The following is an 18167-nucleotide window of genomic DNA, read 5'->3' on the forward strand; positions in this document are numbered from 1 at the left end:
TCTGTCACCTTTGACCTTTAGCCTGGTGCTGCACAACCAGTAGGCTTTGGTCTCTGGACCTCAGGGACCTGCTGGGGGTGTAGGGACTAAGAAGATCACCAATGTAAGATGGTGCTTGTCCATGTAAGGCCCTATAGACCAGAACCAGGATCTTGAAATGAACCCTGAAGTTGACTGGCAGCCAGTGAAGCTGGAGGAGAAGCGGGGTGATGTGGGTGTGTTTGGAGGACTTGGTCAGAAGCCGAGCACAGGCGTTCTGAACCACCTGTAGACGGTTCAGGGAGGTTCTGCTCAGACACGTGAAAAGAGAGTTACAGTAGTCTAAGCGTGAGGAGATGAAGGTGTGGAGAACTGTCTCAAGTTCAGAGCGGGACAGAATGGGACTCAGCTTAGCAATGTTCCTGAGATGGAAGAAGGAAGAGCCAACAAGAGAACTGACATGAGAATCCAGGGTGAGAGCTGGGTCAAAGGTCACGCCAAGATTCCTGTCAGAAGGTTTGGTGTGGGAAGCAAGCTGACCAAGAGAGTCTCTGACTTTGGGAACCAGCTTGTCTGGGGCACAGATGAGGATCTCAGTCTTATCTTCATTCAGCTGAAGAAAGCTCCCACCATCCAGGTGTTGATAGAGTCTAAGCAGGTGTGTAACAGCTGCAGCTTAGACATCTCATGGGGCTTAAAGGAGATGTACAGTTGGATGTCATCTGCATAAAGATGGTAGGAGATTCCTTTGAAGGAGCTCAGGATGTGCTGAAGAGGAAGCAGATAGAGGAGGAAGAGCAGAGGCCCCAGCACAGAACCTTGTGGGACACCATGGGTAAGGGAGGTGGTGGAGGACCTAAACTTGGAGACGGACACAGAAAAGGCGCGCTCAGAGAGATAAGATGAGATTCCTTTAACCCTTTGATGCATAATGGTCACTACAGTGGACAGTTACTCAAAATTGATATTTGTTTTTGCTATTAAGCACAGCTGTTGAAGACTATTGCATTTGGGCCCCTCCATGTGGACTTCAGTAAGCCAAGCCGACATATTTCATGCTCAGAATGCACGCTGTCCACTGAAGTGGACATAAATTATTTGTAAATTATAAAATTTTACAAAAAATATTTGTTGAAATTTGTTTAATTCACACTTTAAGACGAATAAAAAAAATGTTAAAAAAATCATGGTTGAAGATTTCATAATTCATGCATCAAAGGGCTAAAACAATGCAAAATTAAGGGACACAGTGGGGCGGGGCACCAAATAGAGAATGTACAGTTATCGAAATTTCTGATTCTTATCGTGATAATTTTTCCATGTCAATAAATCTGATAATAAAAAATGAACAGATGTGTGTAGGTTGGCAACGTTCATGTCCCTTTACAGAGGCTGTACCACCCTGAGTCACATAAACAACACGCGTACGACGTACCAACACAAAGGGGGCTGGTCTTTGTTTTACTGCCCGTTTCCTTCCGGTGGCGGATGTTATCAAGAACAAGCATTACACGGTTTCTACGGTAACCAGATGTTGGAGAACGAAGGGAAAAAACAGAACAACATTTTAGAACGTGAGCCCGGTATCTGAGCTCTTCAGAACCACCAGGACCTCCAGTGAAAACAGGAGAAACTGTTTCGTTTATTTAGAAAATCAGCTCCTTCACAAAAACCTAAAACAACTTAAAAAGACGCACAAGTGCGTCCATCCTGCTGGTTTCCGGGTCTCAGGTCCAAACCAGATGGTTCTGAAGCCGGTGTTCTTCCTACTTCAGCATTAATGAACTAAAGGTGACAGAACGTTCCTCAGAGTCTGAACTGGACCAGGGTTTCTGTCCGGTGGGCTTTAGATCTCTTCATGATGTAATGCTGTATAAGATCATTCAACGTCGACCATCTCCACATCACCATGGCAACCAGACACCATCTTCTTCTTCTTGGCTGATGAGGAGGAGTCCTGGTCCTTTCTGCGTGGTTCTGCTGAGGCTCCAACTGAGGATAAAACAGAACAAAAGGTTCTGGTGAGCGGCACCACCATCAGACCAACAGAAGCTGATGTGAGCGAACACCGGTACCGACAACAACGCGAACCCACAGCTATCGCCATGATTAAGACAAAAGTTCTGATCTCAGAACCTTCTGGATCGGCGCCTCTAAGGCCGAGGTTTGTTGGTATAATGAAGTCCGACTCTGTCCTGAAGCGGAGGACTCGCGTCAAAAAGAGCAGGTCGTATAGGGGCTCAAGCAGGTCGGTTCTGTCCAGCACATCACAACAGAACCACGACCAATCGGGTCTTTTACCTTCCATAGACAACTTCTCTTTCTCCAGGTGCTGCAGCTGCTTGATCAACTTCCGCTTCTTCTTGCCTGACAAAGTGATGTTTGCTCTGGGACTGGACCTACAGGCGGGGGGAAAGGGGGCAGGTGAGGATGGCTGGAAACATGAGACAAGCGGGCAGGTGAGACAGGAGCTGACCTCCTCTTCTTCAGGTGATGGACAGTGGTGAGTCCCTGGTCGATGACGGCGCCAACAATTTGATGCTTCTTCCTCTTCTGCCGACTCTCAACACGTCGCCGTTTGAAGAGTTTTTTCCCCAGCTCCTGAAAAGTCAGAGGTCATCAGGTGAACACCACCTGTCCGTTAAGTTTACGGAACCACCAGGCATGACCTCAGGACCACGTCATCATCAGCAGATTAAAACTAGAGCTGCAGATGAGATCAGATGGGCTGAAACTGAAAAATCGGATGTTTTTCTCCATGAACTCGTCATCGTGTAGAGGTTGAAGGTTACAATAATATCTCACTGCTGTTGTGCGTTTACCTGTAATTACTCTCATTTTTCCTTTCCCCAAGTGTCTGTGCCGCAGTAACAGGTCTATTCATCACTGGCGCTAGTTAGCTTTAGCACAACATCCACTCGGAAGTTTCACTCCCAGAATCAGACTTTTCATCTAAAATAGAGGTTTTTTAAAACAAGAGTTGTGTTGTGATCTCAGGTGAGGGGGTGACGTAGCGTGTCAGGAACAAACCGCACCAGCAGGACTGAACTAGTTAAAGACCGCAGAACGGGACACTTATAAACCTAACAATGTCTAAATAAAACCTCCAGAAAAACTAAAAACTAACAGAGTTTGTCATCTTTTAAATAAACGATTTTCTTACCGTTTTGGGTCTGTTTATTTTGCCTCCCGGCGGCGCCATGTTGCCTTTGGCCTCAGCACATGGACCGACCTCTTCTACTTCCGGGTTAAAGACGCCTGGCTGCAGCAGGCCGAAGGGGGCGCTGTCGGGCCAGTTGTCAGACCCATATGAACCACGGCTGTTACTAGTTTACAGTTGTTAAAACTCTGTTCTGTGGCCAAATTAAGAGAGATAAATATAATTTACTACAGTGAAGGTCTGAACTTATATATCCCATAATGAAAATGTTCCTTTAAGCGAATTTGCTGATGGCTGTACCAGACTCACATTAGTATATTACCTCTGGTGGTCCAGTGCGCACACACACACACACACACACACACACACACACACACACACACACACACACACACACATATATATATACGTATATATATATATATATATATATATATATATATATATATATATATATACATATACATATACATATACGTAAATATATATACAGGCTGCATGGTGGTGCAGTGGTTAGCACTGTTGCCTCGCAGCACAAAGGTTGCAGGTTCGAAACTCAGCTGTGGCCTTTCTGCGTGGAGTTGCGTGTTCTCCCCATGCATGTGTGGGTTTCCTCCGGGTACTCCGGTTTCCCCCACGGATCACAACATGCCCTACAGGTTATAAACTGTAAGTCACTTTGGATAAAAGCGTCTGCCAAATAAATAAACGTGTGTATATATATATGTATATATACACATATATACATAAATATGTATATATTTATATATATATATGTCTTTAGTTCAACCATTTTCTAATAAAATATTGTTTGTCTAATTCCTACCTGATCTTGTGGAGTGATACTTTATGTCGTGGTTTAGGCTTCTACCACACAACATGACAATTTTATGCTGTATGCTCTTACACGTTATGCCTTTAATAGCTGCTTGCCTGACTGCTGCTGCTAGGTGAGGGGGAGAGAGGGCTGACGTTTGGTCGTTTGTCCTGTTGAACAGTAAAATGTTTTCACCAGAAATGATAAACCAAACTTATGTAAAGTTGCAAATGAGACCTTCCAGTTAACCGTTGAAAGCCCTTTCTGCATCGAGGTGAGAGAGTAGTTTGTCATGTTGTGTGGTCGAAGCCTAACCCACAACTTTCAGGTGAGGGTGAAAACAATTATTATGGTTGTAGGGTTTGGTAAATTGAGTGCTTCAAGAGCTCATCGTATATATTACCTCTACTTATGATCAATAATACTCTATCTAAATATAGAATATGACCCTGCTGGTGGTGGTCGGAGGGACCGGTGGCGCCTGTGCTCGGCAGCCTCGCCTCTGTCAGTGCGCCCCAGGGCAGCTGTGGCTACATCGTAGCTCATCACCATCGGTGTGTGTGAATGGATGAATGATACACTGTAGTGTAAAACGCTTTGGAGTCCTTACTCTGAGAGGCGCTGTACAAGTGCAGGTCATTTATCATTCATGTGTTTATCAGAAGGATTCTTTATTTATTCAGGGATTGTAAACACTTTGTTTTGATTCAGAAAACAGTCAGGTTTATACAAATAAGAATTTATTTTACCAACAATTAAAACATGACAGGTTAACTAACATTTACTGTGATGGATGGAACTAGATGTGATGTATGAACCTAGGTGTGAATGATGTTGGTCAGAACTTCCGTATCTAGGAGAGCCGAGTTCTGGATGTAAAAGAATTTGGTTTGCGCTAAGCTATGAAGTTGATTATTATCAAAACACATCAGACGCTATCTGTGTGTCTACTTCACCCGTTCTCGGAGACCCTCTTGGTGGATCTGAAGGTCAGAGAGGTCGGATGACCTCTGGCACCGAGGGCCGTAGAATCCCGAAGTACCGACTCTTCAGTCCAGAGATGTCTCGGGTCACGACAGACGGATGGAACCGCGCGTCTGGGTCTCTGAAGGAGTCTGAACAATATCAGCTTGTTCTGCAGGAACTGTTGCGGTATCGGCTTCGCAGGTGCAAAAAGGTTTTGACGACGTGTCAAAAGCTTTGATGGTTAAAGAGGGTTTTGCTTCAGATGGCCGGTCTGAAGCTTTCTCTAGAACTGCTGACTCACCCAGAGTGATCCAGTTTTAATGTTCTCATGTTATGATTGTGTAGCCAACCAGAGGCTGACATGTTGAGGAATTCTACCAAGAATCTCAGAAACACGCCGTCCTTGATACCGGAGACTCTGATCTGGATAAAGGCTATCTATGTGTCACGGGTTCAACTTTACTTTACTTTGTCCTTGTGTGAGTGTAAATGGTGATGACCTTGTCACGTAAACATGCTGAAACATATATCTATCACTGTAATCATAACATGACCTTCATTTCACACTTCAATCATTGAGCACAGATTAATGAAACATTTAATTATATTATAATTATTATAAGTAGCAATAAACAAACATTTATTTAATGATTATCTAGCTTATAAGTTGTAGAAGTTCATATCTGATTTAGGAAATCATTCTTTGATTTAGCACCTGATCCGAGCTGCGAGTGTTCCTTATTCAGAGGCATGAAGAGTCCTGTAGGACGATAAGGATGGGCCTTGAGGAGAGAACATCATTGTTAACGTTTCGTTATCATGTGTTCAGAGCTGCAGAGAGGCTCTGAGCTCCAGCTGGTGGGATGAAGGCAGGCTGATTTAAAGGGAACACATGCAGTCTCGTGTCTCCTTCATGACCAGATGTTGAAGGGTCAAACTGACCATTGCTGGACGTTACACGGTAAAAGGTAAACAAAAGGTACAGCAGGAAATTGGGCTGGTACTCCTGGAGAGGGGATTCAGGCGAGGAGATCTGAGACCAGAGGGGGTTAGTTCTGGATCTTAATGACCAGGAGCCTCGTTTATAACTGGACATAGTCTGATGGGTTTATCTGTGGTGAGTACAAAGTTTTGTAAAAGTCTCTGAAAGTGTTGTTTATTCTTTCAGGGTCATGTTCTATATTCCCAGCAGATGTGCTCGTTTTCTCTTTATTTTTACTGGTTAGCTAAAAATTAGCCTGATTTATGTTCATTTATGTTGCCGTCTTGGTGCTAAAATGTTGTTTTATTGTCACTAATTCTATGAAGTTCTAGTTTAGCTTTACGTGTTTCTTCCTCTGGGGAAGTCCTCTAAAGACCTCTAATCATCTCCTAACTCCTGAATACGTTTCTGTCTGATGTGATGAGAAAGATTATTTTAGCTCTCATCACTGCTTTTATTATTATTATTATTGCTTTTGGACACAGATTTTATAACAGTGTCTCACGGTCTGATTATTGTTGTGCTGTTCTTTCCTTTTGATCATCGTTGCATCTTTGCTCATCACTGTGGTCCGCTGTCATGCTGTTCTATAATGTGTTGTAAACCTGCTGGTATACTGCTTTTGTTATTAGCTCATACTTGTGAAAACACAGAAAGTATTTCATGGTTGTTAAACTTTGGTTTCCTGTCACAACACCGCAATCCACAGAAGCTGAAACTGCAGTAACCAGATCTGACCACAGGATGTCACTGTTACTCACTTCTTATGTGTTCCTGGCTGGAAACAGACAGCTGAAATCTTTGAGACAGCTTTCTGGTCTCAGAGATGGATAGGTGGATTGGTGCTGCGTCTGCGGTGATGAGGGCGTTGTACCGGTCTGTCGTGGTGAAGAGAGAGCTGAGTCAGAAGGTGAAGCTCTCGATTTACCGGTCGATCTACGTTCCTACCCTCACCTATGGTCATGAGCTTTGGGTAGTGACCAAAAGAACGAGATCGCGGATACAAGCATGACATGAGTTTTCTCTGCAGGGTGTCTGGGCTCTCCCTTAGAGATAGGGTGAGAAGCTCGGTCATCCGGGAGGGGCTCGGAGTAGACCCGCTGCTCCTCCACATCGAGAGGAGCCAGTGGAGGTGGCTCGGGCATCTGGTCAGGATGCCTCCTGGACGCCTCCCTGGTGAGGTTTTCTGGGCACGTCCAACCGGGAGGAGACCTAAAGGTAGACCCAGGACACGGTGGAGGGACTCTGTCTCTCACCTGGCCAGGGAACGCCTTGGGATTCCCCCGGAGGAGCTGGCCCAAGTGGCTGGGGAGAGGGAAGTCTGGGCCTCTCTGCTAGGCTGCTGCCCCCGTGACCCGACTCCGGATATGCGGAGGAGGATGGATGAAATAGTTGCTCATTATTTAAGCTGCATGAAAATATATTTGCTTATTCTTGAAGTGATGGCATCCACATGTTTTACCTCAGCACATCTGGACCTCAGAAACAGCTGGTTCAACATCTGCTGAGACCGTTAGTGCCAGAAATCTGGACGTTCTGAACTTCGGTGAAAACAAAGAGTTTTGGATCAGAACCAATGACAGAAACGGAGATCTGGATACGACAAATATTTAATTTCTTCAGTACAGATCGTTCGTGTCAGTGCAAGAGCCAAAGACGAGCAACGAGTTGTTGTTTTATGTACAGATCTGAACTTTGGCAGCGAGAAGCAGAGCAGGATATGGACTCAGAAGACTTAACAAACAAAATATAAAATAAACAAACACAAACAGCTTCAAGGAGAACAGGAGACATCAAAACAAAGAGGAGCAGGACAGAAGTTTTCTTCATCAATAGTTTAGATATTTAGATTCATATCTAAAGTGCATTATGGTACAAAAATATAGACGTCAGCAGCACCTCCACGTTTACAAATAAATACTTTTAGACAAAATAAATAACCAAACTAAACCAAACAGAAGAGGAAAAAGGAAATATATCAAATATCTGATATATTCAGAATATTTACAAGCAATAAATATTTATATTTATCCAACTATCAGCTGGGCCCGTCCAGAGGGTTTTGTCCAAAAAGGTTCTGTCCAAAAAGGTTCTACAACACAGAGAGAAAAACAGGCAGGTGAGTGAGACGACCCGTCCAGCTGGACCCAGACACCTGAGACAGGTGAGCTCGTCCGAGACCAGGTGACACTCACCTTTGTCAGAGACTGACGGCGTTTCACTACGAGCCGAGCAGAGACCTCCACCTCCGGTGGAGTCCACTTCCGGTTTTCTCCTCCAGCCGGGTTCTTAAGGAGCGTGCCCGCCTCTTCCTCTTCTCCCCCTCCCTCCTCTTCCCGCTCCTTGCCTTCTTCTTCCTCCTGCCCGGACTCTTCATCATGCTGTCGTTGTACTTGACGGTCTCCTCCTCCTCCAGCTGCGCGCTGATGGGGAGGTTCTTGATTCCACCTGGCCTTTTGGACTGCAGGGTGGTGCCAGTGGTGCTCGGGTTGGCTCCCAACAGGCCGCTGCCCCCGCCGGTCTCCAGGTGGTGGGCCTCAGCCGTGTGGATGACCCCCAGGAGCTCCTGGAGCCACATGCGTCGTCTGAAGTCCTGCAGAGTTCGGCTCTTGTCGTGCATCAGCTGGGTGTGACTCACAGAGCGCCTCCTGCAGGACACACAAGATCGTGCTTTTACTTTGAAAAGATCTCAGACCTTTACTTTGAAAAAGACAAGACACAAATAGGTACACTTGTATTATAAACTTAAAACAATGAAGGGAAATGAACATGTCTAGAATGACGTGGTGTTCTAGTTACACAAGGCACAGTCAGACCTCCGCAGAACATCTCCTACCTGGGGCTCAGAGATTACGTTCAACAACGGATCGGTTCAGGTTTAACCCTGCATTTAAATTTTGGTGTAAACAATATAAAACAACATTAGGACTTCCTGAATAAATGTGCAGAAAAGGAAACAAACATTTAAAACAGGAAAATGTTCGGGACACGCTTCACCCGGACTGATTTATGTCGTTTAAACTGAAATAAAAGTAGCTGGATGCATTTTCCACCACCAGGGGGCAGCACAAACAGAAGAACGAGACCCATCAGAACTCCTGCATCAGCAGGAGAACACCTCCTGCCACCTGCAGCCCGACCAGATTGGTGTCTAAAACTTTACAAACATTTCTGACCAGTTGTTTGTTTTTGCTCTGCGGGCCTGAGGAACGTGGAGGAGTCACCGACAGCGACACCGTGTGACCACCAGCAGCCCTACACAAACACCCGTGGCATCATCAGAACCAGAACCAGACTCAGCAGGACCGCCGTTAGAAGCTCTGTGTCCTCCTGTTATCACAGAACCATCCAAACGGGCCACCGCCTGCACAGAACCACGCAAAACCCTGAAGCTCTGGACCCAGCTGCCCTCCCTGATGAAGCTGCTTAAGTTTGGTTTCGGCTCGGCGTGAGTCAGCAGAACCAGCTGTGATTCTGACCCGGCAGGACGAGCTTTGCTGTGCTGCAGGGTCTTGTTACTCAGAACTTTAAACAAACACGACCCGATGCCTGGGAAACTCCTCTTCCTCCCTGCAGAGCTCTGATGAAGCCCTGAGGCCCAGGCCCGGTTCTGCTGCTTAATGTGCCGAGTAGTAAAAGTTCAGAAAGCAGTCGGACCCCCGGGACCGGCTTCTGTTTATATGCATACAGAGACTTCCTGTAAACCGGATCCAGCTGAGGTTCTACCTTCATAACCCTCACATCAAATACCAGAACCTGACCCGATTCTGGCTGGTTCTCTGTGACCCAACAAGTCGAAGCTTTCAGACATTAATGACAGCAGGTTCTGGCTCCCCTCCCAACCACCAGAAAGATGTGCGGCATTAGTCCGCCAGACCCGATCCACCACCAGACCCGATCCACCACCAGACCCGATCCACCACCAGACCCGATCCACCGCCATCTCTTTATGAGCTGAACAGAACTGGACCAGAAACCAGCAAACAGAACCAAACTCTTTCCATAGAAACGATCTTGTTACTCCTTTGAGTTCCAGAACCGAATGTGGAGAAACACCTAGAGCGTGTTGGAGGTCAGTTCTGGTACAGTTCCTCTTGACCCTCCACCAGACAGAACGGGCTTGTTCAGGTTCTGGTCCGGTCCAGTCTCACTTGAGGCAGGTGAAGACTTACGTTCTGCTGCTTATGGCGTCCAGAGGACGTCCGTCATGAGGGACTGGAGAGCAGAGCAGGACCACGGCAAAGAACCAGTTCTGCAGGGTTCTGCTGGAGAACAACATGGTTCTGTAAGAAAACACAGAACAAAGTGAGAACGATGCATAGAGGCGCTCGATCAGAACCACCTACAGAACCTCCAACTCACAGAGACATCTGTCTGCCAAAAACAAAATATTTCCTCTCAGTGAGAAACGTCAGGAGAAAGTCCAGGAGACTCCGTCAGCAAGGTCAAATCACAGACCTCAGGTCCGGTCCAGAACCTCCTGGAAAAGTCAAAAGGGTCAGAGGTTCTGCAGGCGTCCTGCGGCTTCAGCTGCTGCAGGTCCATCTGAAGCAGCACCGGCTGCACGTTGCAGCAGGTCAGACTGCTGGGAAGGGAGGGAATGTTCAGAGGGGTGGGCCTCCACCCACTGGGAGGAGGAGGTCCATTAGAAGTCAGGATTCAGACTAATGAAGTGGAGACCCAGAACCTTGTAGAATGCCTGTGTTCTGATCTCACCTGGAACTGTTTGGATCCAGAATTCAAAATTCAAAGAGACTTTATTAATCCCAGAGGGAAATTAGAGCACCTGCCCCGGTTCTGATGAGTGAAGCTCTAATGTGAAACGGGACCTGAAACCTTCAGAACTCTTCACCCCAGTGTTCTCCATTACGTTAAAACATCTTGAGTCAGACCCGATCAGGCCCGGTTCTGGTGGAGTCTGACCGATTTTACTGGATCTTAAACAGGATGAGTCACTTTCATTTGTTTTCCTCCTAAAACCCACGAAGTAAAGAAATTAATGTTAGCTTCCTGGAGGCGTCTCACAGCTGGAACTGGTTCAAACGGATCAGAACCAGAACCATTCAGAACCAGTTCCATCTGTCTGCTGTGCAGCAGAGAAAAAAACAACCTTCTGGACCTTCAGTGTCTGCAGAACAAAACAAACCTGATGAACGTCCATGGAGACGGAGCTCCTTCACAACAACAGGAATCTTTGTTTCTTTATTCAGGAGCTATAATCCAAAACCAAACAGCCTGTAGAAAACCTGTGCACGCATGTGGAGAACATGCTAACTGTTAGCATCACACTACGCACGCATGTGGAGAACATGCTAACTGTTAGCATCAAACTACGCACGCATGTGGAGAACATGCTAACTGTTAGCATCACACTACGCACGCATGTGGAGAACATGCTAACTGTTAGCATCACACTACGCACGCATGTGGAGAACATGCTAACTGTTAGCATCACACTACGCACGCATGTGGAGAACATGCTAACTGTTAGCATCACACTACGCACGCATGTGGAGAACATGCTAACTGTTAGCATCACACTACGCACGCATGTGGAGAACATGCTAACTGTTAGCATCACACTACGCACGCATGTGGAGAACATGCTAATTGTTAGCATCACACTACGCACGCATGTGGAGAACATGCTAACTGTTAGCATCAAACTACGCACGCATGTGGAGAACATGCTAACTGTTAGCATCACACTACGCACGCATGTGGAGAACATGCTAACTGTTAGCATCAAACTACGCACGCACGTGGAGAACGTGCTAACTGTTAGCATCACACCACGCACGCACGTGGAGAACATGCTAACTGTTAGCATCACACTACGCACGCATGTGGAGAACATGCTAACTGTTAGCATCACACTACGCACGCATGTGGAGAACATGCTAACTGTTAGCATCACACTACGCACGCATGTGGAGAACATGCTAACTGTTAGCATCACACTACGCACGCATGTGGAGAACATGCTAACTGTTAGCATCACACTACGCACGCATGTGGAGAACGTGATAACTGTTAGCAACAAACTACGCATGCACGTGGAGAACGTGCTAACTGTTAGCATTACACTACGCACGCATGTGGAGAACATGCTAACTGTTAGCATCAAACTACGCATGCACGAGGAGAACGTGCTAACTGTTAGCATCACACTACGCACGCATGTGGAGAACATGCTAACTGTTAGCATCAAACTACGCATGCACGTGGAGAACATGCTAACTGTTAGCATCACACTATGCACGCATGTGGAGAACATGCTTTCTCAGTCCTAGCACCGTTACTCTGGAACCAGTTGCCACCCTCAGTCAGGCTGTCCCCTTCTCTGCCAGTCTTTAAGAATCACCTAAAAACACACCTCCTCCGCTTGGCGTTTCCAGAACATGTTTGATTATGGCCCTCTTTTATGTTGAATCCATTCCACAGTTTTCATTGGTACACTCAATCCATCATCTCAATACAATTGTGTTTCACACATTTGGATTTTTACCGGAATGTTTCATCTATTTTGTTATTTCCATTTTGTATTTTGTAATTTGTATTTTGTAATTTGTATTTTGTAATTTGAATTTCTTTTATTGTTGATTTATTCAGTATAATTACTTACAACTGTACCATGTTCAGCTCTTTGGGCTTCCTGACAGGGTTGCGGAAGGCGCTTTATAAATAAAGCTTTGATTGATTGAATGATTGATGCTAACTGTTAGCATCAAACTACACACGCACGTGGAGAACATGCTGTTAGCATCAAACTACACACGCATGTGGAGAACGTGCTAACTGTTAGCATCAAACTACACACGCATGTGGAGAACATGCTAACTGTTAGCATCAAACTACGCATGCACGTGGAGAACGTGCTAACTGTTAGCATCAAACTACACACGCATGTGGAGAACATGCTAACTGTTAGCATCACACTACGCACGCATGTGGAGAACATGCTAACTGTTAGCATCAAACTACGCACGCATGTGGAGAACATGCTAACTGTTAGCGTCACACTACGCACGCATGAGGAGAACATGCTAACTGTTAGCATCAAACTACGCACGCATGTGGAGAACATGCTAATTGTTAGCGTCACACTACGCACGCACGTGGAGAACATGCTAACTGTTAGCATCAAACTACACACGCATGTGGAGAACATGCTAACTGTTAGCATCACACTACGCACGCACGTGGAGAACATGCTAACTGTTAGCATCAAACTACAAACGCATGTGGAGAACATGCTAACTGTTAGCATCAAACTACACACGCATGTGGAACATGCTAACCCTTGATGCTAACGCCACACAGAAAGGCTGCAGCTAGCTGTAAGCCTCTTGGTGTGAGAAAACCAGCTATACCACCACACAGCTGCTAGAAACTCCACGGGAATTTAATATACTTCCACTTGTAACATTACAGCTACAGCCACGCCCCCAGAGCTATTACCACTCCCCTGCAGCTACAGCCACGCCCCTACAGTCCGAGCCACAGCCCTGCAGACACATTTTTTTGTAATTAAACACATTTTTGAGTCTGACTCTGGCTGATTGTTATAGTTGTTATTATGAAGCTTTCTGACTGTATTTCCACCCTTCTGGATGTTTCTGCTCGACTTCAACAAAAACTTGGACTTCAGGACTTGGTTCTGCAGTTTAATCAAACGTTTCTCAGGGTGTTTAATTTACTGTCAGATCTGAAGAAGGAAAGCAGCTGCACAGCTGCGTAGAGGAGTTCTGATAAGCTGCTCAGACAGGTGAAGCCTGAGAGCAGGTGGTCAGGTGTCCACCTGCCAGGTTCCTTAGATTTTATGAATAAAATGAACAAAAATAAATAAATAAAATAAAACATGAACATGTCACAAGCTGCCGTTCTGAAGAGTTCTTAATAAAGAATTTATCTTTTACCAGGTAAACCCAAGTCCCCACAATGCGGCTCAAAAACTGAAGCAATCCTGAAAGAACCAAAAATTGCACTTCCACCCTCATCCACTAGGGGCTGGTGTCAGAAGCGAGCAAATCCTCATTGACTCCCATGTTAAAAATACCAATTTGACAGCAGAAATAAACATGTTTACAGCCTGGTACCAGAACATGTTTTTGGTTTAAATGATCTAGTTTACACTCATGACAACTCTGAGGGGGGTGAATGTTTTTCTCACTCTTCTGTTTAAGTGTATTAAAAGCCTAAAATTCTGTATCATTAATGAGCATCAGACCCACGTGACCACAGAGCTAGCTCCGTGGAAAGGCCTCAGTAGAGCCTCGGTCTGGTCTGGAAACTGCTCCGGGATTTTGAGTCTCTGTGTGTGTATTCTTGTTTGGATATTTTTTGTGCAATTGTTGGACAAAATGACTTGCTGTGGCATTAATTGCACTAATAGGGCGTCCAAGGAGTCTCCACTTCATTTTTTTCGGTAAGTAAAATTATATTTATGTATTTTAGGTCACTGCCGAGCTGAGCTTAGATTTTAACATGTACTGTTTAACCATGAAATTTAAATGTAATAGGGTAAAACCCAGTGCATTTAACATAATGCTGCACTTTAGAAAATGGGTTGAAATATAACATGTTGGTGGAGCTGGGTTCCCACTATCGGCTTGTGGAGCTCTCGGGAGACCTCTGTGTTCCACCCGGTTTTACCCAGCGGTCAGCCCGGCGTATCTCTGACTCAGAAGCTCTGGTGTTGTGCACAGTTAACTCCGGTTGTAGCTAGGTTGCTACCTCTGTTAGCTTAGCTCCCACCTCCGCGTTAGCTTTGGGTTAGCTTCAAGTTAGCTTGTAGCTAGTTCGACTGGGTGTCGTCAGTTGATCCCAGCCTTACAGCCCCACCTTCAGCTCCTCCTCTCTTCCCTTTTTTGGAATTGTCTGGGCTTGACGGAACCTGTGACACGGTCAAAATGGCGGTGGTGGCCACCTCCCATTTAGCCTCAAAAACGTGTTATTGGAGCCTATGGAAAGGAATTGTCCAATATTTATATGTCGATGGGTAAATATCACCCCAGGTTTGTCTTTAAGGCATTTTGGCTTGCTTTTAGCACCCACTAGTGTCTGTTTGTGGAACAAAAACCTATGTTGTGGGTATGTTCACCTTTTTAATACCTTAACCTAACAGCTGAAAGTCTCCCAGCCTTCATTACTGTCTAGAGGGGTGGTTCATCACCAAATTAAATAAATCAGCCGTGTTCTTGATCCAAAACATGCTGGAAGCAGACTGCAGGGCCAGGTATGAAGAAGAAGAAGAAAATATAGTTTCTATTGCGCCTCTCAAGATAAAATCACGAGGCGCTTCACACAAACAAAAAATTTAAAAATCTAAAAAAGAATTTATAAAATGGTTAAAAATATATTTAAAATGAGCAAAATAAAAAAAAAGGTCCAACAGACCGGGCCGGCAACTGTGAAGTTGCAAGTGGAATATTCAGGCCACAGGGGGCGATGGGGGCTGGGTGGCCTTGCGTTAACTCTGTGAAGGGTTAGCACCCACCAGCTCAAGAAAATGATATAAAAATATGAAAAGTTGCAAAGTGTCCCTTTATGACAGATGAAGTGAGTTCGTCCAAATTTAGCCTTATTAAAGTTTCTCTGACGCTTCAGCAGCATCTCCTCCCTCAGATCCTCCTCATTAATCCTGGGATCCAGATCTAATCTGCAGTAATCACGTTAAGAGCGGCTCCGCCTGGAAACATTCCTCATGTTTGAGGATCAAACAGCTTCACACTTAGGAGCGCAGGACCACCAACACTGTCGCTGCGTTTATATAAGCACACACACACTGTGCTGCATTTATTCACCTCAGCTGGCTCCAGTTTGTTCAGAAAAGGCCAAAAACTCCAGCCCGGCATAAATCTGCCTTTACGTTTTAACAACACCTCCATATAGGCCGCCGGTCCCGTCATTAAATCCGTGTTATTCCTGAGCGCACGGCTTCATTATTCTGTTATTATGAGCAGGAAATCTCAACCAGGTCCCAATCTGTTAGAGCGGGACCCGGACCACAAACACTAAAACACCCCCCCCCCCCCCAAATAACTAACCCCCCCCCCCCCCCCCCCCCAAAAAAAAAAAACCCTAAAACATGCAGGGGCTCTGAGTCAGAATCACACCAATGTGTGTTTTCTCCTGTGGCTTTAAACGGCACACACACACACACACACACACACACACACGCGCGCGCGCGCACACACACACACGCGCACACACACACACACACACACACACACACACACACACACACACACACACACACACACACACACACACACACCTTTAAGGAACAAGTGAAAATTCCTGACTCTGTCTCACATGCCGGGTTTCGCTGCGCTCCAAACAACACCGAGTCGGATGGGTCTGTGGGCGGGCCCCGTCCTCCGCCATGAGAGACACGCGTTGGGACATCAGTGATGCGTTCCAGCTGTCATCTCCCAGCTCTGTGGGAAAAATGTCTACTCAAGCATGTGGCATCAACGTTCCAGTTGTTCCAGGCTCCAATTTATGTGGAGCTGGACCGGTTCTCCTATCAGAGCACCACACGGCTCTGGGCCTAAACAGTTGACAAAGGACTGTTATTTCTCTTACATCAGCACCCCCCCAGAGCCAGAACCAATGTGGGTCCAATAAACTCCAGTAATGGCTTCAGACGGTTGGGGGAGACGAAGAGGAATGATGAAGACGAGCGGTGAAGAAGCATGTGGGGGACAAAAGCTGGGTGTGAGACATGTCCACACGGAGAAGCTCTGAAGCCTCGGGTCAACCCAGAGCGGGTCTGCAGCACATTTTGGTGTTTGGTTGTCATGAGTAATTGGGACAATGCAGGAGGACATGGCCCACCGTCTCCAGCTCCCCACAGCGACATAGGCCGCTTCCCCACTAACAATAGACTCCCCCCTCCCCCCAAGGGCAAATATGGCCCAACCTCGGCCCCGTCAGAACAACAGAGGTCCTCCTCTCGTAAGGAAGAGCAGACCCCCGCACACCCACCCAACCCTGCAGGCCATAAAACGCCCGCCCAGTAACTCCAACACCCCGAGAGGCTTGCAGGGTCACAAGACACTCGTCCAACCGCTGAGCGATATTCCGGCGGACCCAACCCGCCTCCACGTGTCACCGTTCCACTAACTGCTGGTTTTGTACACCGCTTCAGCTGGCTGCTGATTAGCTCACCCAATCAGTCCTGAGTGGGTGCAGCAGTGCCCTAACCCAGAAGAAACTCTACTGCCACATTAGGAACCAGAGAGCAGAGACAAAATCCTGACTTTAAAACTTTTGTCTTACACGTGTTCAGATAAAAACTGTTAAAAATGCACGAGCATTCCATACAGATAGGAAATGTGTTTTACGGATGTGTCTAAAAACGTCTTTGCTCGTCAACGAGTGGCTGAGTGCTGCTTGTTCCCGCGGCAGAGCAGCACCGAGCTGAGCTGAGTGAAGTTGGCTTCTAACCCACAACAGAAATCCAAGCACATAGAGTGGTTAGTGCTTTCTGAGTGTGGGGAGCCAGCTTCACTTCACTCAGCTACTGAGGCTCGCCTGTGAGCAGACGACACTGTCGGCAGCAGCGCTGACAGTTCTCACTTCTGTGAGACAGACAGAAATGTGCATTTTGGGCACAGATTTCATTTAGTCTCAGCTCGTTAATGAAAACTCCCGTTCGTCTCGTCGTGTTTTAGTCACCAAAGAGCTATTTTTAGCTCGTCAGCGTCTCGTTTTCGTTATGAAAGAAAGGGGCTTCAACGAAATCTATTTGTCATCGTCTTCGACACTGGTTGTGTTCAGCACTTTGGGTCGTGTAAGAAACAGTAATGGTGCCATATGAATAAAGGTTGGGTTGCTTTAAATGGCCTAGCTGCACTTGCAGGCAAATCCGCTCTAGAGGGGTGGGCGCTGTAGCGGGCCGAGCCGCTCTAGAGGGCCGAGCCGCTCTAGAGGGCCGAGCCGCTCTAGAGGGGTGGGCACTGTGGAGGGCCGAGCCGCTCTAGAGGGCCGAGCCGCTCTAGAGGGGTGGGCACTGTAGTGAGCTGAGCCATTCTAGAGGGGTGGAGCCGCTCTAGAGGTGTGGAGCCCCTTTAGAGGGGTAAGGCGCTGTAGCCGGCCGATCCGCTCTAGAGGGGTGGGCGCTGTAGCCGGCCGATCCGCTCTAGAGGGGTGGGCACTGTGGAGGGCCGAGCCGCTCTAGAGGGGTAAGGCACTGTAGCGAGCTGAGCCATTCTAGAGGGGTGGAGCCGCTCTAGAGGTGTGGAGCCCCTTTAGAG

General features: G+C 46.6%; 2 protein-coding genes across 7 annotated transcripts in view; both read right to left on the bottom strand.

Annotated features, from left to right (window-relative positions):
• Positions 1-1597: 1597 nt before the first annotated feature.
• On the bottom strand, positions 1598-3278 carry LOC107387724 (uncharacterized protein C11orf98 homolog). The gene is made up of 4 exons (XM_070541511.1): positions 3143-3278; positions 2456-2580; positions 2281-2378; positions 1598-1971 (listed from the first exon to the last, which is right to left on the bottom strand). Exons 1-4 carry the CDS (start codon positions 3179-3181, stop codon positions 1859-1861), a joined length of 375 nt encoding a protein of 124 aa, XP_070397612.1. The 5' UTR covers positions 3182-3278; the 3' UTR covers positions 1598-1858.
• Positions 3279-7768: 4490 nt separating this feature from the next.
• pthlha (parathyroid hormone-like hormone a) overlaps positions 7769-18167 on the bottom strand; it is a 150068-nt gene continuing 139669 nt past the window's right edge. For all 6 annotated transcript variants that reach the window (XM_054739925.2, XM_054739924.2, XM_070556186.1 and 3 more), the window contains 3 exons: positions 10077-10187; positions 8100-8552; positions 7769-7996 (listed from right to left, as the gene is read on the bottom strand). In XM_054739925.2, coding sequence (XP_054595900.2) covers positions 8126-8552; positions 10077-10187 — 538 coding nt within the window. In that variant the 3' untranslated portion in view covers positions 7769-7996; positions 8100-8125. The remainder of the gene's footprint in view (positions 7997-8099; positions 8553-10076; positions 10188-18167) is intronic.

This window comes from Nothobranchius furzeri, chromosome 1 (assembly GCF_043380555.1).
Source record: "Nothobranchius furzeri strain GRZ-AD chromosome 1, NfurGRZ-RIMD1, whole genome shotgun sequence".
NCBI lineage: Eukaryota > Metazoa > Chordata > Actinopteri > Cyprinodontiformes > Nothobranchiidae > Nothobranchius > Nothobranchius furzeri.